The sequence below is a fragment of the Phocoena sinus genome, chromosome 17 (assembly GCF_008692025.1).
Source record: "Phocoena sinus isolate mPhoSin1 chromosome 17, mPhoSin1.pri, whole genome shotgun sequence".
NCBI classification, from domain to species: domain Eukaryota; kingdom Metazoa; phylum Chordata; class Mammalia; order Artiodactyla; family Phocoenidae; genus Phocoena; species Phocoena sinus.
The window spans coordinates 40,840,476-40,865,915 of record NC_045779.1 but is presented as its reverse complement, the minus strand read 5'-3'; the positions used below and the strand labels follow the sequence as shown (position 1 = coordinate 40,865,915).

Sequence of the window (25,440 nt, the reverse complement as noted above, 5' to 3'; positions counted from 1 at the left end):
GTCTTGACCAATGGGGATCCGGAGCTGGTGGATAAATGCTCTCCTCTTTCATCTTCTGGCAGACAACTCTACCTCGCTTCTCAGAGGGTCACAGGGAGAGTGTACCCCAGTTGCCCAGAGTGGTGAGTAGCTCAATAATGAGCCCTTAGGTTGGCTTTCCCTCTTTTACTATTTCCAGTCTTCCACTTCTTTTCCTTGGGATAATTTCTCAAAATAAACTACTCACATGTAATCCCTGTCTTCAGCCCTACTTTTGAGGGGGTACCTAAGTTAAGACACCTCGACTGAAAAATTTTTCTCTCTACTATAGCAGCTTTACACATTGGATTCATAGTAATGAAACTTAATTTAAAACATTCTTCAAAGCCAACAGTATTATGATCATATAAAAGATTACACTAGGTACCCATACACTCCAGAAGCCCTACCAAAGTGTCTAGGTCCATAAACAAATTGGAATGGTTCAACTGAAGCCACACATTACAGATTGGGTTCCCCAGAAGGCAGACTGCACCAGAGTTTGGCATGCAGACTGTTCATGCCCTTGGGTTGAACACCTGAGAAAGGGAGGGGAAGGACACGTGAAGGAACGGATGGAGAAGATATAATGCAGCCCAGCAATGGCCTCACCTGATCCCACTGGCAGCCCCAAGACTAAAATGGCTTGCCAGAATTGTCACATATTGGACTGACATAACCAGGCTTTCATACCCTCATATGAATCGGTCACTGGATGTAGACCACTCCAGGACAGGGTGTGACCTTGGATGAATGGCTCTCTGCCAGTGAAACAATCCCTGAAGGGGATGACACTGGAGGCCATCTGCTGAGTGCATTCCCAGAACCTGGGCCAACGTCTTCCCTGAAGGAAGAGGTCCCCCAGGGAAACGCTGAAGAGCTGGAGAAGAAACTCAGCCCAGCAAAGAGAAAATCAGGAGAGACAAGGAGGCTGTTTCCAAATACGTGATGAGCTCTCATGTGGAAGAGATATTGGGATTTGTCTTCTACGGATAGAACTAGGAACAACTGGTGAATATCTGCTTACAAGTAGGAAGATTTCACCTCAGAAGTGAGATCTTTCATGTAGAGAGAGCTATCTAAAGGACTGGGATGTGTCAGCAAGGATTTCATGCAGATGTAAAGCAAAGTCTGCATCTAGAGCAAATCCAAGACAGAATATTAAGTTCCTTTCCAACCTTGAGATTCTGATTTCAAGAGTCAGAGCAATGCTCATAATACAAAATTGTCACTTATGCATCATTCACAGGCAGCACTATCAGCCCTCAGGCACAAAATATAAATATGGAAGTTCTATTTGTCATAGCTACATGAGGAAATAAGGTTGCTAAGCAATAGGAATACTGACTAGCGACTGCAGATTCTTCCCAACTTCCGAACACCCAATTCACCAATAAACATCTATGCATCTACCTACATATCTACCTAGGTAGCTAGCTGTCTCTGTCGACGTATCCACCTATTTATCCTCCACTCTTCTGCAGCAAATGCAGCACTCCACCATCTCCACCACTGGGCAACAAACCAAGCTTTCTCTTGTGACCGGACAGCAGGACATAGCTATCCCAAGGCAGCTCAAAACCTTCATATCTAAAACCAAGCTCACCTCTCCTTTGCCCACACCCCACTCCATCCCGTATTCCTCCTACAACCCTTTATTTTGTTAATGTTGGTCTATTCACTCAGACATCCCAAGCCAAAAATGTTGGAGTTCATGAGTTTTAAAGACATACTTGATTATGAAACTGACTTTTCCCATTTACTTATTATATGGACATAAGCAAGTTACATAAACCCCTCTGGGCCTCATTTTTCTCAGTTATATCATTGGGATAATACCTATTTCATTGGGTTGTTTTGCAACAGGAGGATTCTGTTTGTGAGAAAGGTTACCAGGAACTGGAAGAAGAGGACAAAAAAGAGGGGCTATCAAAGATAACATCATTTCTTTTCTTTCTTTTTTTTTTTTGCCAAGAATTGGCCCAAAGTCCCTAGATGATAGAGGTGAGTCTCCTCCTCCAACATCCTGTGCTCTCATACTGACTTTCTCTTACCCTTGTACCTTGTTCTGGTACAACTAATGCTAGAAGATGAATTAAACGATCATCTTCAGCCTCATTTCTATTGGAGATGCATTCGAAATTCCAAACGGCCTACTTTTTGTACAACGGCTGGTAAATTAGCAATTGTTCAAATCTGAAATAATCTAACAAAAAGTCACTTTAAGTAGGGATGTAGCGGCACCTACGGCTTCTAATACTCTCTCCAGGCCCCTATACTAAAGATCAAAGATACACATTAGATCAAAACTCCATCACTTCACATCAGTGTTCCACCAGCCAGCAGGGTCCTTTCTTTTTCCATCACAGCACCCTAAAATTGCCCACAACTTTTCATCGGCTGGAATGTACAAAGTCTTGATCCTAGGTTTCCTTAACACAGATGCCTCCTGGACATCTCATTTATAATTCTCTGTATTCTTATCAAATCCAATATGCACCGTTTCCCTTTTGAAGTTCTCGCCATCCATAGCTGAACGCTGATTAATAGGCTGGAGTCTCACCATAACTCTATTCATTAAAAGAGGGTGTTGGCCATTGGATGGCTAGATGGCTACTCCTTTATAGACTACCATCCTTCCTACTCCCTCCATGTCCCCCTCCAAACCCTCACCCCCAAGAGACCATTGATTTTGTAAGAGTGAAGCACTGTGAGTTTTAACAGCAGTACTAGAACAAAGCCGCAGTGCATCATCCCACAGTTCACAATCACCCTGAGCATCTTTTGCTAACTCGTCATGCGAATGGTTGGATGTTCTTCTCAAGTACCGTTAATAATTCTGTGTATGCTGTCTCCTCAGTAGAAAGAGTCTACTTTTGCCTTTCCTTCTTTAGAGGAAGAAAGAATTGTCCCCAGGACTACTAATCTCAAAGTGTGGTAACCATGATTGAATAACAATTCTGTGTTAAAGCTTTCAAGGACAATATCTCACTGAACCCTCAAAAAACTCAGTGAGGCATACAAACCCCATTTTGCAGAAGGAAAACCTGAGGCCCAGAGGTCCTGAACTGTGCAGGGCAACATCATGGATGACTCAGCCCCAACCTCCTCTGTCCCTGTGTGTCTCTGCTCTGGTTTGCAGTTCTTAGTAGTGGGAGCTGGCAGTCCACTGGAAGCAGAAATGATGGGAGAAGGACCATTCCCCAAAGAAGGAATCCTGGGCGGACACATCTTTCTCAAGTTCTAATTCCTTAACTAGAGGCCCCCTACTTATTCTTAGCTCCTCTACCTACTCTGCTTCAGTATGGTGTACAGATTAAAGTGCAACCTCCAACCACTAGGAACAGCACAGTTGCTTGAGATTTCCCCTTTCTGTGATTTCAGTAGTTTCCCGCAAAAAAAAAATCAAGCCCAGAATCTTATTCATCAGTCACAGAGATAAGGTTTAATCTTCCCACCCCTCACATTTACTAATCCAGTGGGCATGGACAAGTTGCCTAATCTCTTTAAAATTCCCAGTCTCTATTCATAAGATTAGGGGAGAAAAAGTACCTGATTCATAGATTTCTCTGGAAAGAGATGAGAAACCGGACAGGAAAATCCCTGACACATGGTGAACACAAGCTGATGGTTATGATGATTGTTTTGATGGCCCACTTCTATTAGGAACTAATCAAGGTACCTAGCTCTTACTCACTGTTCAGAATAAATGGTTTTTCCAAGTTACTTAATCTTCTATGTTTTTCTCACCCCTCAGGTTAATATATTTGCCTTTTTCAATGCTAAAATAGGTGCCTGGCCCTCTGAAAGTAGAATCTTCCTATTTAGTGATGTTCTTAAAACACTATGTCTTATAATGAAGAGCAATGACAAAGTGTAAGGCTGCCTTTGACAACTATATCTAAATAATGTAGAATGTGGTAGCATGATGGAAAAAAAAGCATTGATCTGGAAATCATAAGATGGGGATTCCATACATTCCCTTTTCTGTTGGGATGATCCAATATGGAAACCATATCGGGGTGTTTCATAGACTCGAAACCCATAACAATTTTAAATTTCTATCCCAGTTTAACCATTTTAGTTTAGTCATTAGCTTCTCCTAGTAGAGAAGGCAAAACTTTTCTTTCATTCATCTATCCATTCATTTTTTCTTTAATTCAAAAAGAATTTTTGAGTGCTTACTGTATACACATCAACGAGGTATAGATTTGTGACAAAAGAGAAGCATAAAAAAGACCAATGGAAAAAAAAAAAAAAAAGACCAATGGAAGTTCTGAAGAGAGAAACATTGCATAGGGCTGAGATTAACTATCCTAACTGGAAAGACTTTTCTGGGGAGGTGTCCTTTGTCATGCAACTGGTGCTCAGTAAATATTTATTAAATAAATTAATGTTACTGAATCATTCAATTAAATAGTGAATTAGAAAGAGTAGATAAGATTTCAACGGGTGGATGCAGAAAAGGGGATCAGTATGGGGAAGGCAAAGAGACAGGGAGGTGATAAAAAACATATGGGATAGAGAATCTTCTGGGCTTCCAGAACACAGATTACCTGTGGGAAAAGGTATGACCAGTATAATAGCTTGTAGATGCAAGGCTTTAAGTGACAGATTTAAGGAATACTGTCTATTATCTTACAGGAAGTAGGGAGCCATTGACTTTTTAAAATAGATGGTAGACAGAGACATACTTAAGGAATAAGCATAAAGGCACACTTGAGGGATATTGGTTGGGTGGCGGTATACCGGACAGATGGAGAGGAGAAAGACCAGAATATTAAGATGGCATCTCTACTGTCCACACAATATCCCCTGAAGGATTAAAAAAAAAAAAGAAAAAAGACTGGATCCAGTACCCTATTTTGCATTGTGTCTTGTGCTCTCATATCCTTGCCCACTTCTTAGAGGCTTATTATGAAAATACACAAATGGTGGTTTACAGTATAAACTCAAAAGTCTTCTGATATAAACACCGAGGAAAAATAGGAGAAAGTGCTACTTACTAACCTGGTCAGAATAAATCTGGAATGAAATATTGTAATTTTGCAAAGAGATGAGGCATGACTAAGGAAGAACATGTATTAACTGGCCATAATTGCTGCTAAAAATTCACATGACATTAAATTAAGTTAGTTTAACCCTAAATTAAGAGTCAAGAATGTGCATAGAATAATAACATTCTTCCTCCAATCATATAACTGTGATGGCACTTCCCACACACGGCCACACAGTCATCTTAGAACTTTCCAAAGGCAGCTCTTCTGGCAGAGAGAGAAGCCACGTTAATCCTTTCCTAAGCTTCCCATTGATTATTATTTAAAATTACCCCATGGTAGCAAAGCCCACAAACAGTTCAAAAGACAACTTCAAAATTCCTTAGCTGCATACTTATTTCGCTATAACGTCATTTTTACTGAAAGATTCACGTATAACCAGACATCTAATGACAGGTTAAGTAAATTATAAAATACCCATTTGTTAGAATAACTTAAATAACTTAAAAGATACTAAAATTTCTATTTCAGGGGATATTTTGCCTGATGTTAAACAAAAGTTTGATCTGACGCCACCTATAAAATATAACTGTATAAAATATTCATAGAAGAAAATACAGGGAAGGACATGCAGCAAGATGCTGACAGCAATTTTCTGAGCTAGTGTGTTTCTGAGTCAAGTTTTTCTCTTTTTTTTCAAATAAGTAGGTGTTAATTTTTTTTAAACATCTTTATTGGGGTATAATTGCTTTACAGTGGTGTGTTAGTTTCTGCTTTATAACAAAGTGAATCAGCTATACATATACATATATCCCCATATCTCCTCCCTCTTGCATCTCCTTCCCACCCTCCCTATCCCACCGCTCTAGGCGGTCACAAAGCCCTGAGCTGATCTCCCTGTGCCATGCAGCTGCTTCCCACTAGCTATCTGTTTTACATTTGGTAGTGTATATATGTCCATGCCACTCTGTCACTTTGTCCCAGCTGACCCTTCCCCCTCCCCGTGTCCTCAAGTCCATTCTCTATGTCTGCGTCTTCATTCCTGTCCTGCCCCTAGGTTCTTCAGGACCAGTTTTTTGTTTTTTTTTTTTAGATTCCATATATATGTGTTAGCATACAGTAAATAAGTAGGTATTAATTTTATATTAAAGTCCAACTGAGACAATAAATGGAGTCCTTCTACCAAGGGCTGCTATTAACTCTAGAAAACAGTGGAGCTGGAACTGGGATTCAGAGAGATTTCTGCCACACAAATGTAAAGGTTTGGTTTATGAGACTGTCACAGTGGGTAACACATGGAGAGCACTCAATACGTAGTCAGTGAATGAATATGGCGTGGAATAACAAGTTGATGTGAGCTATTCCCTTTTATAAAATTTCAGCTGGTTAGCATGATGCCTAGCAAAACACATGACTGGTTATAAAATGTTAATTTCTACCTGATTGTTGTAGCAGAACTGGAGGAGCAAAAGCCCGGGGAAAATCCAGGTGTTCTTCATTAGCTATTTCTTGGCCCTACATTTAAGCTTAAAGTTTTCAAAACACAGACCCAGACACTCTAGTGAAGTTACAACATAGGGAGGTACCTATTTTGGATAGCCTGAACTCCGCCTTTCACTAAGGATTTATACAGTACTTTTTTGTTTTAATTTTTGACATAAATACTTCAGTGTTTTAATTGCTTTCCTATCTTCTAAAATAGTACATATGGAACTTTCTTGTAGACTCAACTCACTCTTAGGAACATTAGTTACTACATTATCATGTAATATAGTAAGTTCTTAAAGAGATTCTCATACCCCAAATGCTATGATTTTTGAGTTATGAGATTTGTTTTGTCCTTCACTTGCAGTTTCTAAAATGTGCCTTGCAGTGTCACACTTTCATACTTTTTTGCACGCATTTTCTCTTTGCCTAGAACACCTCCCAATAAGTTCTTGGTCCACCTATTCAATTCCTACTCATCTCTCTCATCTTTCAGTAGCCAGCTTTCCTGACAGCTCAGACTCAGTTATTCCTCTCTGTGTACCTTATACTCCTTGATTGCTATATTAGCTAAGCCCAAAACCTAGTGGCTTAAAGCAATACATATTTATTATATCACACATTTTTTTGGGTCAAGAATTTGGGAGTGGCTTAGCTCGGTAGTTCTGGCTCAGAGCCTCATAACATTGTGATCAAGACGTCGGCCAGGGTTGCAGTCATCTGATGGCTTGACTAGAGCTGTTGGATCTATGTGCTGGCTAATTCGGGCTGGTTGACAGCAGAAAGCCTCAGTTCTTCACCAAGTGGACCTCTCCCCCAGGGCTGCTTGAGTATCCTTACAACATGGCAGCTGGCTTGTCCCAGAGTGAGTGATCCAAGAGAAAGAACAATAAGAAAGCCACACTGCTTTTTGACAGTTGTCCTGGTTTTCTTTTCATTTAGGGTAAAACAGAGGAAACTTTTTAAATAGCAGTATTTCACAAACTAGAATAGAAAGTTACTAAGATGTACAGGATAATGAATTGTTAAGAAAGAGTACACACTCTGAGAAGGGACAGTCTTGAGTTAAACTCTGCCACTCAGAAGCTTTGTGAATTCTGGGAACTCTTTAAGCCTGTTTCTTCATCTGTAACATGGGGATAAGAGCACTGATTATTTGACAAGGTCATAATGAGGACCAAAGGAGATAATACACGAGAAGCATCCAGAATACTGCCTGTCAATAGTAAGTCCTCTACTAAGTGTATTATTATTCATCATATGATTATGATTATTATGAACTGGCTCCAACGTTAATATGGGAAAGGTGTTCAAACCCATGAACCATGGCATCCTCCTGCCTGCAAGTCCCATTTTGTACACTAAGACGACATTGAGTCCAGGAAAGAGTACTCTTTAAGGCTTGCCTTGCCTACCTGGGTGGCTATCTAAAACAGCCTGTCTGGCTTGAGCTATTTCCATTTGCTGTCTTTATGAGCCCAGAGGCATGCACAGCTATGAGCACATTTCAGAAATTTGAAAAATAAACAATGAAATGTCTCATGCTTGCCACACATGTATTTTTCCTACCATGATTTAGGTTGGCTGGTTCTAAACCATAAAACGTTTATAATAAGAAAGAAAAAGAAAATGAAATTTGCCAGTTTAAAACTCTAACGCCAGCCCCCAAAACTTTCCAACTCAAGGTTAAGATGTGAACCAATGTTCCAATATGTTCATGAAAGATTTAATAATTACTTTGCTTATGAAAGTTTAAACAGCTGCTTAAGTGAGTAAAAAGGCTCCCACCCAGGCAGAATAACTTGCTGTACCCATTAAGAAGGTTTTACAAATCATCAGACTACACGTTCAGATGAAAGGAAAGCCGCATTTGCTGCACAGCCTCTAACTATTCAATTATGTATGGAATGAGTTTGTCCACCAGGTCAATCAGGTTTTGTTTATTCCTTCAACAGGGCTCTTGACAGCATCAGTGTTAAGGCAGTTTCCAAAGGGATTGCTGAGCTTTTCAATAATGTATTTTTAAGAGCACATACATGAACTAGGCCATGACTTTTTCTTTAGGTTATTTTACAGCTCACTTCCATGAATACAGAGTTCATTATCAAATGGATTGGGAAATTATAGGAGGTCACATCACATTCCTTAAAAGAAGAATAACATTACTCTTTGGGCTTTCATATGCATTACTCCTTCTGCTTGGAATATTCCCCATCCCAACTCCATCCCTGTAACTTTTGGCAGGTTAACCCTTCATGGATAACTACTCGTGCTGTGGGAATAAGTTGGATCTCTCCAGAAAGCCTTCCTTGGCCTCCCTGACCGGGATGGTTATCCCCATGATACCACTTTGCTACCATATTATGGCACGTACCACCTGTTACTGCAGTTCCTTGTTTAACTGCCTGTCTCTACCATGAAACCCCAAGTGCTCTGAGGGCAAATTAATATACCAGCATATGGTAGGAGCTCAGTAAATTCCTGTAGAATTAATGAATAAATTCTCCAAATCACTCAAACTGCCCTTTTTCTTCTTTTTCTCCTTCTATCCAAACCTTAACAACTCTTGCCAATTTTATTTCTGAAATATTTCCTGAATCCTTCTCATCTTTTCCAACACTATTTCAGCTGTCTCAGCTCAAGTCCAGCTAATCTCCTGGCTGGATTTCAGTTTTGCCCTGTGAATATATACAGTGGGTAGCGTGAACCGAAACGAAAAATCCACTGCTAACCCAACCTTTCAGTGATTCCCGGCTGTCAAAGGACAAAGGACAAAGGATAAAGCCCGGCCCTTCAAGTGGCATGCCAGGCCTCTGTGGTCAGTACCTCCTGATGCGACCCTCCTATTTCTCAATTCCTTACTTTTGCATAAGCTCTCCCCTCTCCAGAGAAGGCTAATATTTATTGAGGGTCAGAGAGGCAAAATAACCTATCAACATAAGATAAGAAGCAAGGATTTGAGTTCTACAGGCTATGTTTCTAACCACAGTGCTGTGCTGCCCACCCAGTGCTATTGCTATAACCCTAGTGCTTGACACACACCCCATACTCCATAAATGTGTGTTGAATGAATGAATGAACGGTCGGGGGGAAAAAAGGAATATAAACAACACCAAAATATAAACTATCCAGTGGATCGTATGCCTCTTTTCTCCTGTTTCTCAGAAAGTTTGGGGAATACTGCAAAACGACCTCTTAAGAGATTTCCAGTGCACATCAGCACATTAAAGGCTAAGAAGTGCCTCAAAACATGGCGTTTGTTTAACTGTTCTCAATAGAAGAGTTCTTAACCGTATCTGAACAGAGAATATTTTTTTTAAAAAAAAAAGCAAAGAAAGAAAAGAACACCTACCAACACCCCTACACTGTGAAAGAGTGAAAGGGCCCCCATCTAAGAGTATACAGTGTGCGCCGTCAGTCTCATGGTAATCTCCAAGTATTTCTTTTTTAATAATGGAATTTTCAGGATGGAAACGACCTTTGAGCTTTTCCAGACAAAGTCCCCCATTCTATAGTTGAAGGATTAAGTGGCCCAAGGTCACTCAGCTTATTTGTGGCAGAAATAAAACCGGAACCAAGGCCTGTCAACAGCCACCCAGTGGGTCCTTTCCATCACTCCACAACAGTGATTCTCAATGTGCAGTGACCTCTGTCCCTCAGGGGACGTTTGGCAATGCCTGGAGACATCTTTGATGGTCACGGCCGTGGGGGATAAGGGAGAGGTGGGGGATACTGCTAAATATTCTACAGTGTACACGATAGCCTCCCGCAACAAAGAATTATCTGGCCCCAAATATCAATACTGATGATGTGGAGAAACCCTGCCCCACACTAAACAAAAGAAAAAGCAAACTCTCCGGTGAACAGGCTAGAGCTTTCGTCTCAATGTTTCCCACCAGCCTGCACAGTGCTGCATTATATTTGAAATAATACTGGCATATGAAACTGAAATTGTTCTTTGAATCCCTGAAAATAACTGCTGTTGGAAAAGGGCTTAGATAAAAAAAAAAAAAAAAAAAAAAAACAATTCCCCCTCATCAAGGCTTTAGGAAAATGGGTTTGGATATTATCAACCAAAAAAAAAAAAAAAAAAATACAAAACACTCTTCTTTTCCATACAATTCCCTCAGAAGAATTCTTGAATATATTAACATTTTTTAAATATTGCATTTACTAGGCAAGACCTCAGAATAAGGCCTAGGAAATCACTGAGGAGCAATAGTAATGGGCCAGCCCTAAAGCCAGCATGAGAGACTCAGTTCTCAGTGAGACTCTCTCCCACAGGTGCCCTGTACCCCTGGTCCCAGGTAATTTCCCCTCTTGCCAGGTCAATTTGAGCACAGCCCTCCTTCTGTGTTCGCTTGTTTGTTTGAGTGAGAGACCCTGGAAGCATCATAAGCTAAGCCTGGGAAAGACTATCTAGGGTAACGTCAGGATGGGGCCCCAGCTACACTGGGGGCTACACAGAGGAAGCCCACAGGCAGCCCCTGCTTTCCAAGAAAGCAGCTCACTCTTGGGAGTGCCTTGTGAGAGTTTCCTCACTGGGTTAATGTGCCATAGTTCTGTAAGATGTCATCACTGGGGAAGCTTTCTGCACTTTTTTTTTTTTTTTTTTTTTTTTTTTTTTTTGCGGTACGCGGGCCTCTCACTGCTGTGGCCTCTCCCGTTGTGGAGCACAGGCTCCGGACACGCAGGCTCAGCGGCCATGGCTCACGGGCCCAGCCGCTCCGCGGCATGTGGGATCTTCCCGGACCGGGGCACGAACCCGCGTCCCCTGCATCGGCAGGCGGACTCTCAACCACTGCGCCACCAGGGAAGCCCGTCTGCGCTATTTTTGCAACTTCTTGGGAGCCTAAAATTATTTCCAAATAAAAAGTGTTTTTTAAATGATGTGATTGGTAGTAGATCTGTTTTGGCTTTGTTTGTGGTCCTTTGCTAAAACAGAAAACACCTGGTTACCTGATTGGTGAGGGTGAAGGTGTATGCACAGGGGCACAGGGGAAGAGGGCATCATTGAAGTGTCACTAACACCGAAGAAGTGCTGCATCCATCAGACCCTCTTCCCAAAGGACAAGGAGCTAAGGAGGAATGAGACCCAAATCAGACTTGATGGAGAGAGGATGAATAGGAGGAATGGACCAAGCACCGGTGGGTTTCCCAGGTAACAACCCTCATGGGTGCTCTAATGAAGCTGTGAGACAACAAGGGACAGTATGTTTGAGAGTTCTTCGTGCCTAGGAAAGCGATATCAGAGGAAAAAGCACAAGAGAAAGACACAAGTAATGACTTAGTAGGGTTAGCATGGCTTGAATCCTGAATCAACAAAATCCCCCAGATTTAAATGCTATCCATCCAGCTAAAGTGTGCCCAGGCATAATGGAGTATCTTTGAGGTCGAAAGAAATGGGAGTCAGGAAATCTGGAGTCACATTGCAGATGTGTCCTATCAGGCATTTGTTGTGTCTCCTGGGTCAGGTCACTCAGATTCAGTTTCCTCATCTGAAAGTCAGGGAATTGGTACTAAATTGCTAAGATCCGTACCTGTGTGCCTCTGCCTGTCTAAGACTATTCTAAGAGGTAGGATACCCTCTACTGATTTAATAAAAAATAAAACCTATTCATGGATGGCAACAAGTTTCCTATAAATTTTCCAATGCAAATTAGCTCTTTAATGAATGGTAGTAGAATAACATGGCAATTTTAGTGCCAGGGAGGATCAGCTCAGAAGTCAAAGAACTCTCGTTTCCACCCTCTCAGACTCATTCTCAACCATGGATGGGCCTCACAGATACAATGATTTCCCAGGGAAAAAGCTGCCTGAGAGAAAGGAGTTGCAAAGCCTAATGTCAGGGCTTCCGGAGGCCTGCTTTCCCCCAGTGAAATGCACCCCCTCTAAGTGTTCAAGGTCTGCTGAGTCCTGCACAACATGCCCAAATCATGGAGGAGCAGTTTCAGAAGAGGTGGAGAGAGAATTCCGTGCCTGGAGGAGCCAGCTCGTGGGGTTTTAGGAAGAGGGTAGGATTTATGTCTATAATACCCTTATTCTGCCTCTTCACATATTGAAACCCAATAAAGTATTTGTATGATTGGCATTTTTTAAAAAGCCTGTGGTTAATTCAGTCAAGGCTTATGTCTGGATTACGCGGTAGGGTTCTGAAATACGTTAATGCTTCGTTAATCACATATTCACTTTTCCAGAGCTGAAATTCACCACATGTTGTCCATGGATCTCAGGCCAAATCAGAAGGGTTCTTTACGCGTTAACTGCTTCCCTTTCATCAAGGTGCTGTGCGTGTAAGGGGTTGTGCTGGGCGTCACCACCGAAGAGTATCAGCCACTGCCTGAGTGTTAGCTCACTTTCAAGTCACCCAGGAAGAATAATGGTGATTTCAACATATCCTCATTTTTATTTTTTTAATCTAAAAAAAATTTTTTATTAATTTTTATTGGAGTATAGTTGCTTTACAATGTTGTGTTAGTTTCTTGCTGTACAGCACAGTGAATCAGTCATACATATACACACAGGCACTCTTTTTTAGATTTCCTTCCCATTTAGGTTACCACAGAGCACCGAGTAGAGTTCCCTGTGCTATACAGTCTGTTCTCATTAGTTATCTATTTTATATATAGTAGTGTATATATGTCAGTCCCAATCTCTCAATTCATCCCATCCCCCTTTTCCCCCTTGGTAGCCGTAAGTTTGTCCTCTACTTCTGTGACTCTATTTCTGCTTTGCAAATAAGTTCATCTCTACCATTTTTCTAGATTCCACATATAAGTGATATTCTACGATATTTGTTTTTCTCTTTCTGACTTACTTCACTCTGTATGACAGTCTCTAGGCCCATCCACGTCTCTGCGAATGTCACTATATCGTTGCTTTTTATGGCGAATATTCCACTGTATACGTGTACTACATCTTCTTTATCCACTCCTCTGTCGATGGACATTTAGGTGCTTCCATGTCCTGGCTATTGTAAATAGTGCTGCAATAAACATCGGGGTGCACGCATCCTTTTGAATTATGGTTTTCTCTGGATATATGCCCAGTAGTGGGATTGCTGGGTTCCTCTTCATTTTTAGAAATAATTTCCACTCCATCTAGTTTGCTCAGCATTATTTAGCACTATTCTTTAGTATAAAAAGGAGCAAGGTAGCAAGGATGTGTCAGGGATAAGTTAGTCAACCTAAAGTATCAAGACCAACATTTATATCATTTAAAATAAAGTTGAATGATTTTAGAAAAGCTTGTCAGAGTTTAGGAGAGCTGAACTCCTTCACTAGCCAATGAAAGAATGGGTCTTAGCTGGTACTGAATCTCCATCACACACTTCCTTTCCCTCTTTCTTCATTCTAATTTTCTGCTCATTTACAAATAGTACTATATTATTTAACCATAACTGCCTCCTATTTAACCCCCCCAAACGTCCCCCTGCATGGTCTCTTTTCTTCCGTCTTCTTCACCTCTGGTCACTTACCTCAGCATTTACCTAGATCATAACCTTTATCTTATAGGGAACAGGAGAGGGGACCTGACAGCATGGAAACACCATTTTGAGATCAGTGTTTTAAAAGATAACTGAACTGCATTGCAAAAATGCAGAAGCAGAAAGAGAACAGAAGAAAAGAAAGTCAGGAGGGAAATAGCAAGGGTCTGAATTAGAACAGTAATGACAGTAAAGACAAGACAGGGACAGATTTTTTTTTTTTTTTTTAATAGGCTGAAAGTAGACTGAATAGGAAATGGTTCCTGACTGTAGGACAGTAACAAAGAGGAGAGAATGAAAAACAACTTGACGTTTCTGAACTGTGCTGATAGGTAAATATGGTTCCTTTAACAGAGACAAGAAACCAAGGCGAGGTGTTAGGTGTGAGGGAGTTGATGGACTCGAGTTTAGCCATACAGAGCTGCATTCATGGGTGATGTCCAATGTGCCTATGGACAACCAATGTTCCAAATGGGCAGGAAAACTTCTGGATTTAAAGAGAATAGAGATTAAGAAAATCTTCTACTTGTTTTCTTCCTTTATTCTTCTCTTCCTTTTACTGAATTAAAATATGCATTGAGAAGCTACTGCATGCCAAGTTCTTGGATAGGGAAAAAAAGGAGAGAAAGTAAATAGAATGCTCAGGGCATCTGCAAGTTCTGGTGGGAGATGACAGCATAACAATGGCATAAAGTGGTGGGATGAGGGGAGGGTTCCCAGAGGAGGCTTTATCAGGGACGGACGGTGCTTACTAAGGTTCATTAACTCACCTCACACCTGGAGGGGAGGACACATGCTTTCCACTTCCCTTTCTGGTCTAGACATGCCCTGTGGTTCCAGGCAGGCTGTAAGGCAGATTCCTCCCCAAACACAGACACATGGACTTCACTTCACTGCACTCACCCACATTCCTTCTGGGCAAATGATGCTGCGACTTCTTTGTGGGAGACCTTTTGTTAATCTTCTATCTTTTACATGTAGGCAACAAGGTATTTATAACTAACTCTTGGAATGCTGGGCAACGTTATGATAGAGGTAAAAGTTTAATCCTGACTCCTGGGACAGCTCTGAAATTGTCCATCACTCTCCCGGAGGAGGCGCTGCCCCCATGGAATACTGAGGATGAAGCATCTTGACAGAGATGAGGGTCCTTAAGATTCAGGCCAGCCCCACAGTTCCACCCCTAGGCACCTACCCAAGGAGGAATGAAAACATACGGCCATAGGGAGACTTACACAAGACTTATACAAGAATGTTCACAGACACTTTCCTCATAACAGTCAAAAACTAAAAACCACCCAAATGTCCATCATCAGCGGTGAATGGATAAACACACTGTGAAATGTGTCTTGGGCTGCAGAAGCTGCAGGGTTGAGGTGATGCTGTGAAATATTACCCAGCAGTATAAAGGCATGGACAGCAGATACAACAACACGGATGAACCTCAAAAGCATTAATGCTGAGTGAAAGAAGCCAGCCCGGAAGACCCCGCTTACATGATCCCCCCTATATGAAACTCTCGAGAAGAAAAAGCTATGGTTCCTTAAAGCAGATCAGTGGTGCCCAGGGCACAGGGGAGTAGACTGCACAAGGGAACATTTGGGGTGATGAAAATACTCTCTGCTATGAATGTGCTTACACTACTGGATTACAGTTTTCAACACTCATCGAATTGTACACTTAAATTTGGTAAGTTTATTTTATGTAAATTATACCTCAATAAAACTGATTGGAAAAACAGTCACGCAGGGCTGAGGAGGAGAGGCCCGAGCACGCTTAGCTGGAAGATGCCGGCGGTTCCCGGGAAGCTCTGAGCCAGCACTACCTCAACCCTCCAGCTGCTGCAGCCCGAGAACGCCTCCGCTTTATAATGCTTTGACCTCAGAGCCCGACAGCCACTGGCCATTTCAGATTAAGGTTCCAATAACTCACTCACCTTGCCACCCACCCTTAGGCCAGAATCAGCCTGTTCATCCAGACAACTGATAATATATAATCCTAACCTCCTCCCACCCTGGACTAGGGATTACTCAGTACCTGAAACGTGGACTCTTGGCTCTTCTGTTGTTCTCGGTTTCCTAAAGAGACAAGGGGCTGGGCTTATTTGTTTTCTCAACATTTAAAACTACAGTTTCGGGCTTCCCTGGTGGCGCAGTGGTTGAGAGTCCGTCTGCCGATGCCTGGGACACGGGTTCGTGACCCGGTCCGGGAAGATCCCACATGCCGCGGAGTGGCTGCACCCGTGAGCCATGGCCACTGAGACTGCGTGTCCGAAGCCTGTGCTCCGCAACGGGAGAGGCCACAACAGTAAGAGGCCCGCATACCGCAAAAAAAAAAACAAACAAAAAAAACTACAGTTTTTCTACACTGTCTGACTCTCCATGGTCCTACTGAGATCTTGCTTTTCCGTTATCCCTGCGGCCGTAACCCCAGGGTTGATGCATGCCCAGGTCCAGGGAGCAGGTCATTTAGGAAGGGAGAAAAGGGTCCTAAAACGTAAAACGCATCTTTACCGCAGCGCAACTCTTTAAGCGTGAGAGAGGCCCTGAGTCAGGACACGTGCAGAAGGACTGTTTCTCCATTACTATGTGTCTGTTCCTTCATCCCACTGACGTTCTTAAACAAAATACAAGTCTGAACTGCCCAAACAGCTATATTTTTAAGTGCTATTTTCAGAATTTCAATAACTACTAATAAAGAAGGTTTGTACCAGAAACCTTATGAAAACCATCTTTTGTACACTTGATGTCATAGGAAGTAAATGGACATGACATTCAATGAGTGCATGTGATGCGACAAACACTATAGTAGGAGGCTATCAGATATACATTATCTAGTCTAGTCCTCATAGTAATCCTGTTCCTTACATACACCATCCCTGTCTTTGTAGATAAATTCTCTAAGACTTAGAGAATAAGTAACTTGCTGAAGTCATTTAAGCTTTGGCTAGTATACAGTTTGAATACGCATCTAAGACTATTTGAAGTTTCCAAAAAAAAAAAACCCCAAAAACCCTCTAAAGGTTTCACATAAACTGTGGTCTATAGCTTGGATTAATATTCACAAGGTCCTGGGTTTGAGTCCTTTCTCAGCCATTTACTAGCTGTATGGACCTTAGGCAAGTGAGTTTCCTTTAGGTTAATTTCCCCACCCGCAAAATGAAGAAAATAGACTTAGTTCACAGAGCTTTGAAAGGATGGAGGAAGGTAAGTCACACAATAAGCACGCTGTCAACTACTGGTATGATCTCAAATGCCAAGTGGCTCCAAATGGAAGAAATACAACACATATGGACAAATACTGCCCTCAACTATTCGGAGTTGAATTTCCACACAGTGGATCATATTATGCCCTTCAGTTAGTCCTGCCCTTCTTCGGTCAAAGTAAACGCTTGAAGGAAAAACAAAAAAATGTCTGCCTTTAAGGAGTCTATGAAGACCCTCTCTGCAGACTCATTCTCTCTTTCCTAAACTGTCTCTAAAAACTGAAACTTGACCACAGCACCTTATTCCCAGACAGCCCATCCCTTGCCTTCACTCACCTGCTCCGGATACTTGCTACCGATGATCTCTGCTACGGTGTTGAAGGAATCAGCATCTGGGTAGTTCTTTGCCCCCATCTTCAGCTGAATGACAATTCTGCTCCCACGAGAAGCCATTCTTGACATCATCTCTGCATCTTCCACCGTAATACAAGCTGTTGGGATCTTTGGCACACCATCCTGGTATTCCTGAATACCTGTGTGAGGGCTTGAGAAAAGAAGCCACCAGGTTACCTTGAAAGTGGAAATGGACCAAAAAAGTATTTTTAAAAAGACTTTCACTGACCTCTGTTTTCATGTGAGGAAGGGAAAGGGTGGGCAATATTGGTTTACTTGCTTTTGATGTGAATGTAATTTTTCTTTTTGATAAAAATAACTTAGAAACTTCAATTTAATAAAAATGTCATTGAAAACATTACATGAAGTTTATTACTTCATTACATGACGTCTAGGCTGCAGACTAGAAGGCTCACACGTCTGGAAGAAAACTGGTACAACCAGCACTCTGGTCACTGACTGGCTCGAGAGCTACTCTCTTCCCACCCAAACACAGAGGTCTGCATATGTGGCCCTGCATAGGGGTAGAACACTGTGTACGAAAACCATAGAACAACATCTGGGGAAATGTTTGGATTCCCAGTAAGAAAAGTGCCAGATAAACCCAGGTCTGTGATTTCACTGCCACAAGAAAAAGAAAACTATTATGATTTTGGCATGAAGGGGGAAATATCACCCCAAATGGTCAAGTTTTTTCTGCTAATTTCCAGATGCTTCTCACATCACTGGAAACACTTGTAACTGAAGTTGATATTAATCTAAATTGGAGTTGATATTGATTCAACCTCTCCCCATGCTGAGTTTATCAAATTCACTTTCTAGAACTGTTCTTTCAAACTGTCCCCTTTTACCTCTGAGGTAAAACTCCAAACCACACCACCACAACTCGCTCAGGACCACAGCTTCTGAGCGCTCACCATATCCCATCAGTCTGTTCCTGTCTTCTGTGGAAGCACAAGCTAACAGCCTCCCTTTCCAAATTAAGTTTTCTTTTTGTACTTCCATACTCGTTTCAGGTTGTCTCATATTCAGAGAAAAGCCTTTTTCCTCCTTTGAGCCATAACACATTTCTCTCCTGTCCAAGTGACTCCAATCAGCACGTGCATAAACGCGATGATCCAGTCTTATCACTGATTTCTCGGTGTGACTGTTATTGCTGTGACCGTGTATCAGGTGACTATTTACTGACTTAGAGACACTGCATGACAAAGTGATTAAGAATACAGGTTCTGGGGCAAGACTGTCTGGGTTCAAATCTGGGCTGTGCTACTTATTGCTAATTGGCCTTGGGCAAGTTACACGTCTTTGCTTCAGTGGCTTCAGCTATGATTGGCGATGATAATTATTATACCTATTTCATAGTTATTTTGCAAATTTAGTTAACTTATACAAATAACTCACTTACCCTGGAACATAGTAAGCCCTTAATAAGTGTTAAATATTTATTATACTAACTTATCTATTACATTAACCCTGCAGAGAGAGACTGTGTAATCTCAAGTCCTTAGACTTAGACCATCTAAATACATCCTTTATGGACATTTCTTAACTGCTGACTGAAAATTATATTCTTCATTAGAGAGAGACAAATGACTTATAAATTCAAAACTTATAAAGCAGAAACCCTGAATCTGAATCCCTGTTCTGGAATATGCCTAATCCACTCTATCTTCCAGTTTAGGTCACATCCTGGCTTTACCATTCTCCACCTGCCTGACACCAAGCAACTTAGATTACCTCTCTGTTTCTGAGTTTCCACATCTGAAAAGTAGAGAATAATATTAGTACTGACCTCATAAGACTGCTATGAGGAATATAAGAGATAGTATATGTAAAGGATTTTAAAGTGCTTGGCGTATAGGAATTACTTAGCAAACATTAGTTGTTATTATTATTTCTTCAGTGTTAATTTTCCCCACTGAGTTGGTAGAGTGGTTAATGACCAAAAGTATTTTGAAACACGTAGAAAGACAATGTAAATATTTATTAGTCATATTACCTTACGTGATGTCTAGGATTCAACAAACTCTCCTTGTTCTCAGGCTCTCTGACTCAAAAGGAGGTCAGTGTAGCACCTCTTAATAGGCTCTTTTAAATAATGTTTCTAAACAAATTGGTACTAGTAAGTTACAGGTAAGACTTCTTAATTTGGGGACAGTGAATTGGGCATACACCAGTGGCTCCACTGAGGAAAATGGCATTTTCCAACTGTGGTTCTGAATTCAAGATATAAAAAGCTTCTAACTTGTTTCTACAATTAAGCATGTTCTCCAGTGGTTGAGTATTCAGCATTGTTCAGTAGAAGCAGGCAGAGTGAACACTCAACAGTTCCATTTAGAGTCCTGTGTTTTTACTGTCAATTGTCCTGCAGGAGGTGATCACCATAAACATCACCTTCCTGGCCCCACTTACAAGCCCCACTTGCATTTAACAATAGCAAATGGTAAACTACAAAGGAAGTCATAAAAATCAAACCAAGAACATTTAAAGATTAATAACAATTCTTCACAAAGTCTTTGAAAAAATACAAGAGGAGGGAACACTTTCCAACTCATTCTACAAAGCCACTGTTAATAAGAACAAAACTAGACATAGACCCTACAAGAAAAAAAACTATAGGTCAATATCTCTTATGAATATAAATGCAAGAAACAAAATCAACAAAATACAAAATGATACTGCAACACATGAAAAGAATTTTACACCATCACCGAGTGGTATTTACTCCAGAAATGCAAGGTTGATTTAACATCAGAAAATCAATCAATGCAGTGTATTATAATAATATAATAAAGGACAAAAACCACGTGATCATCTTGATAGATGCTGACAGTCTTCGACAAAATCTAACACTCCTTCATGATAAAAACACTCAACAAACTTTGAATGGAAGGGAACTTCCTCAACCTAATAAAAGGTATCTATGAAAAACCCACAGCTAACGTCATACATAGTGGTAGAAGACTGAATGTTTTTCCCCTGAGATCAGAAACAAGGCTAGGATGTCTGCTCCGCCCACTTCTATTCAATGTTGTACTGGAGGTTCTAGCCAGGAAAATCAGACAAGAAAAAGAAATAAAAGAGATCAAGGTTGGAAACAAAGAAGTAAAACTATCTCTGTCCACAAATGGTCACGTATATAGAAAATCCTAAGGAATCCACATGCCCACACAAAAAAAACTCTTAGAACGAATTCACAAGCTCAGCAAAGTTGCAGGATACAATATCAATATACAAACATCAATTGCACAGTAGTCATAAACAATACAGTGTAGTAGCCGTACAGTAGCAATGAACAATGTGAAAGTTAAGTAAACAACTGCATTTCCATTAGCAACAAAAAGAATAAATACTACAAATAAATTTAACAAAAGAAGTGCAAGATTCGTACAATGGAAACTGCAAAATGTTGTTTAAATAAATTAAAGAAGATCCTAATATATTGAAAAGTGCCCCATGCTTATGGATTAGAAGACTTTACATTCTTAAGATGGTAATACTCCCCAAATTGATTTACAGATTCCGTGCAATTCTTCTCAAAATTCCACCTGCCTCTTTTGAAGAAATTTACAAGATGATTCTAAAATTCATATGGAAAAGCAAGGGACTTAAAATAATTAACACAAGTTGAAAAAGTAGAACAAAATTGGTGGACTCACACTGCTAAATTTAAAAACATACTACAAATCAATAGTAATTAAAAAAGCGGTACTGGTATAAGGATAGACACATAGATCAACAAAATAGAATTGAGAATACAGAAATAAAGTTTATAAGATTGGTCAATTCATTTTCAACGAGGGGGCCAAGATAATTCAATGGGGATAAAACAGTGTTTCCACAAATGATGCTGGGGCCAACCAGATACCCACATGAAAAAGAGTGAAGTTGCACCCCTACATCACACACAAAAACATCCAAAATGAATCACAGACCTAAATGTAAACTGGCACACATATGTTTAGAGCACTACTCAGAATAGTCCAAAGGTGGAAACAACCCTAATGTCCATCAATTGACAAGTAGATAAACAAATCTGGTATATCTATACAATGGAATAGTATTCAGCAATAAAAAAAAAAATAATGTTCTGAAACATGCTACAACATGAACGAACCTTGAAAACCTTGAGCCTTCTTTCACTTCTTTCCTAAGTGAAAGAAGCCAATCACACAAGACCACATATTGTAAAATTCCACTTATAAGTAATGTTCAGAATAGGCAAATTCACAGAGGTAGAAAGTAAATTTTAGGTTGCCTTGCACTGTTGGAAGGGACAGGGAAATGGGAAGTGAATGCTAACTGTTAGGGATTTCTTTTCAGGATGATGAAAATGTTCTAAACTAAAATTAGACAGTGATGGTATTTGCACAACTCTTTGAATATACTAAAAAACACCAAACTGTGTGTTTTGTTAAAATGGTAAATTGTATGGTTTGTGAATTTACCCCAATAAAACTTCTATTAGAAGTTTAAAGAATCAAAATAAAAATCTTAAGGTTCCAGACTTCTCTTTAAGAGGAAAATCCTGGTATCTTTTTCATTCAAAAATCATGCTTCTATGGCTCTGGTTTATGACATGTATGAAAACAAAGCCTGCTGGTCTCTGTGCTTGTAGGAGAGTATACCCAAAATATAAAATGAACATGGAAACTGTAAGTCTTAATAAGCTTTTCAAATTTTACTAAATTTCTTGTGTATGTTTTGTAAAGTGATATACCGACGTCAGCTGAATATTGTCTTTTATCTACATAAAATAAGTGCAAGGTTTAAACAAATACATTTTGACATTTCCCACCTGATTACCACACATCAGTCAAACTCCCTTAATGCTAGTCACTTTTCACTAGCTCTTTATAAAAGATACCAGGCACTTTGTTTCTGAGCACTTCAAAATTTGCAAAGCTCAAATCAACTATTGGAACTGGGTGTCAGCTTGTGATGTTAAATATCCAACATGAGGAAAATTATGTATCCTTACTGAGGAATATGTAGGTTTTCATAGGGGCATAGAGTACATTGATTGAAGTAAAAATTATTCACAACACAGTGAAGTCTTGGAATGTTTCCTAAAGAAAGGGTCTAGAGGTGGGAATGATTTATGAGGACTGCAAGCTTTTGAAGCTATAGTTTCTTGTTTCTATGACAGGTTTTTTTTAACTTCCTTATTAGGATGGTTAAAAGAGCACCTATTCTGTTTATCGGAAAGGCTTGTTTGCTTTAAAAATCAAAGCAAAATTCAATCAAACCTCATAAGATTGCTATGAGGAATATAAGAGATAGTATATGTAAAGGATTTTAAAGTGCTTGGCATATAGGAATTACTTAGCAAACATTAGTTGTTATTATTAGTTTTTATTATTATTTCTTCAGTGTTAATTTTCTTCAGTGTTTGATTGAAAATAACTCTCTTGGAAAAATTACAATTGACTTTATTAAATTTTTTTAGATCTACAACTTTAAGAGTAAATTCATCTCAGACTTTTATACTGTCATTAACAACAATAAGAGTAAATTGATCTCAGGCGTTTATACTGTCATTAAGAATACAAAAGCAAAAGGATTCATTTACACCATAATTTCGCAAAAAAGGAAACCCTGAAATATTTCCAACTCCCACAGGTTAAAAATAAAAAACGAAAACAAAAATAGCCTGACCAAGAGAGAGGGGCAGGACTAAATTTCATTCCTAATTTCTATAATTCAGTTGAAATGGCAGAAGAGAGAGAAGAAAAAGTCAAATTCTTGAATTCTATTCCATATTGATGACAGACCCCACATAAGCAAAACTCAACCAACGTGTTTAATATCATATTCATGGGCAGATCTCAGTAAGGAGACTATTACAGGCACAGCATCAGAGAGATGTACCTTCTTGCAAAACAGAGGAACCCAGCCAGCTCCACAAGACTGTGAGACAGAAGGAGGATGGTCAAAATGCTTAGAGGAATAAAACCACGTGAATTTTTAACATCCACAGCATATAGGAAGGGCTTTCAGGTAATTCTCTAAGACACAAAAATGTAAAGACCTGCCTGTAAAATAAATAGAAAAGAGAATTCAATATACCTAAAAAAAATTTTATATTTAATATTTTTGTTACCTAGAAAGTACTGCATAAATACTAGTTTCATTATTATTAGATATTTTGTAACCTAAAGTAATCATCAAAAATATATTTGTTCCCTTTTTTCCTTTCTGATCTTGTTCTTCTGTATAAGTTACAATTTTCTGCTAATGTACAGTTATTTCATCACCTTAATTTGTTTTTTTCTTATATGCTACTTGAATCTTTACAGTTTCTAAAAGGAATTATGTATTAAGTAAGATGAAAATCTACCTTGGAATAACAAAAATGTTACAATAGATAATCTCTTTAATAAAAATGATAATAATGATAAAGATATGGAGGAACATAAAAATCACTGATAAATGAAGATGGTAACTTTAACCAACAAAATGCTCTATCCATTTTACTAACTAAATATTGTTTTGAGTTTAAGCCTCAATGGGAAACATTTCTGATTAACTGGACTGGAAAGTATTTAAAGATCATCTGACCCAAGATCTCTGTCTTCTCAGTCACAAATATCCTAAGTTTCTATTATTAACTCTGTTAAACTATGCTAATCTCTCATTACCCTCAGAGCCCAACATCCTCTTATTAGAACAGAACTGAAGATATAACTAATAGCACATGGTACAGACTGAATGTTTGTGTCCCTCCAAAAGTTATATGTTGGAATTCTAACCCCACATGGTGATGGTTTTAGGAGGTGGGGTCTTTGGCAAGTGACCAGGTCATGAGGACATAGCCTACCTGCGTGGTATTAGTACCCTTATAAAAGTGGCCCCAGAAAGATCCCTCACTCCTTCCACCACATGAGGTTACAGTGAAAAAACAGTTGTCTAGGAAGTGGGTGCTCGCCAGACACTGAGTGTGCGGGCACCATGATCTTGGGACTTCCCAGCCTACAAAACTGTAAGAAATAACCGTTGGTTGTTCATAAGACCCCAGCCCATAGTATTTTTGTTATAAAAGCCTAAACAAACTAGACAGCATATTTTGTCAGAAGGGAAACAAGATAAAGCCATTTGAATTATTTAATATCCATTCTTTTTTTTTTTTTTTTTGATGTGGACCATTTTTAAAGTCTTTATTGAATTTCTTACAATATTGCTTCTAATATTTTATGTTTTGGGGTTCTTTTGTCTGCAAGGCATGTGGGATCTTAGCTCCTCAACCAGTGGTCGAACCCACACCTCCTGCATTGGAAGCTGAAGTCTTAACCACTGGACCACCAGGGAAGTCCCTAATTTGCATCCTTGATTAAAACTCTGGGGGAAAAAAAGGAATGGTTGATTTCTTTCTTGACATGAAGAAAATATTTTTAAAACAAAGCATCAGATAATCATACAAAGGTCAGATCAAGATGGCAGAGTAGGAGGATGTGGAGCTCACCTCCCCCCACAAACACATCAAAAATACATCTACACGTGGAACAATTATCATGGAAAACTACCTGGAAACTGGCAGAAGAGCTCCTGTACAACCAAAGCTGCAAGAAAGATTTCCACATAACTGGGTAAGGATGGAAAAAAGGCATAGGGTTGGGACCTCCACCGCTGGGAGGGATCTGAAAGAAAAAGGTCTTCACAGGCAGGCCCTCGCCCTGGGGACTGAGTAGGCTGAGCGACAGACTGGGTGTCCCAGTCTTGGGGTCCTACATGGAGAAGACAAGCCCTCTTGGCTGCTGGGAGAACCGCAGGAACTGGAGAAGGGCTGGAGAAGCCTAGACTCTACTCATAACGAGTGTGCAGGTGCTGGCTTGCCAACAAACAGAGTGGAGAGAGCT

At 40.1% G+C, this 25,440-nt stretch overlaps 1 protein-coding gene across 2 annotated transcripts in view; it reads right to left on the bottom strand.

The window, feature by feature from the left end:
• The window catches only part of CPQ (carboxypeptidase Q), a 478,941-nt gene that overhangs the window by 256,111 nt on the left and 197,390 nt on the right, over positions 1–25,440 (bottom strand). For both annotated transcript variants that reach the window (XM_032609957.1, XM_032609956.1), the window contains exon 5: positions 17,528–17,735. In XM_032609957.1, coding sequence (XP_032465848.1) covers positions 17,528–17,735 — 208 coding nt within the window. The remainder of the gene's footprint in view (positions 1–17,527; positions 17,736–25,440) is intronic.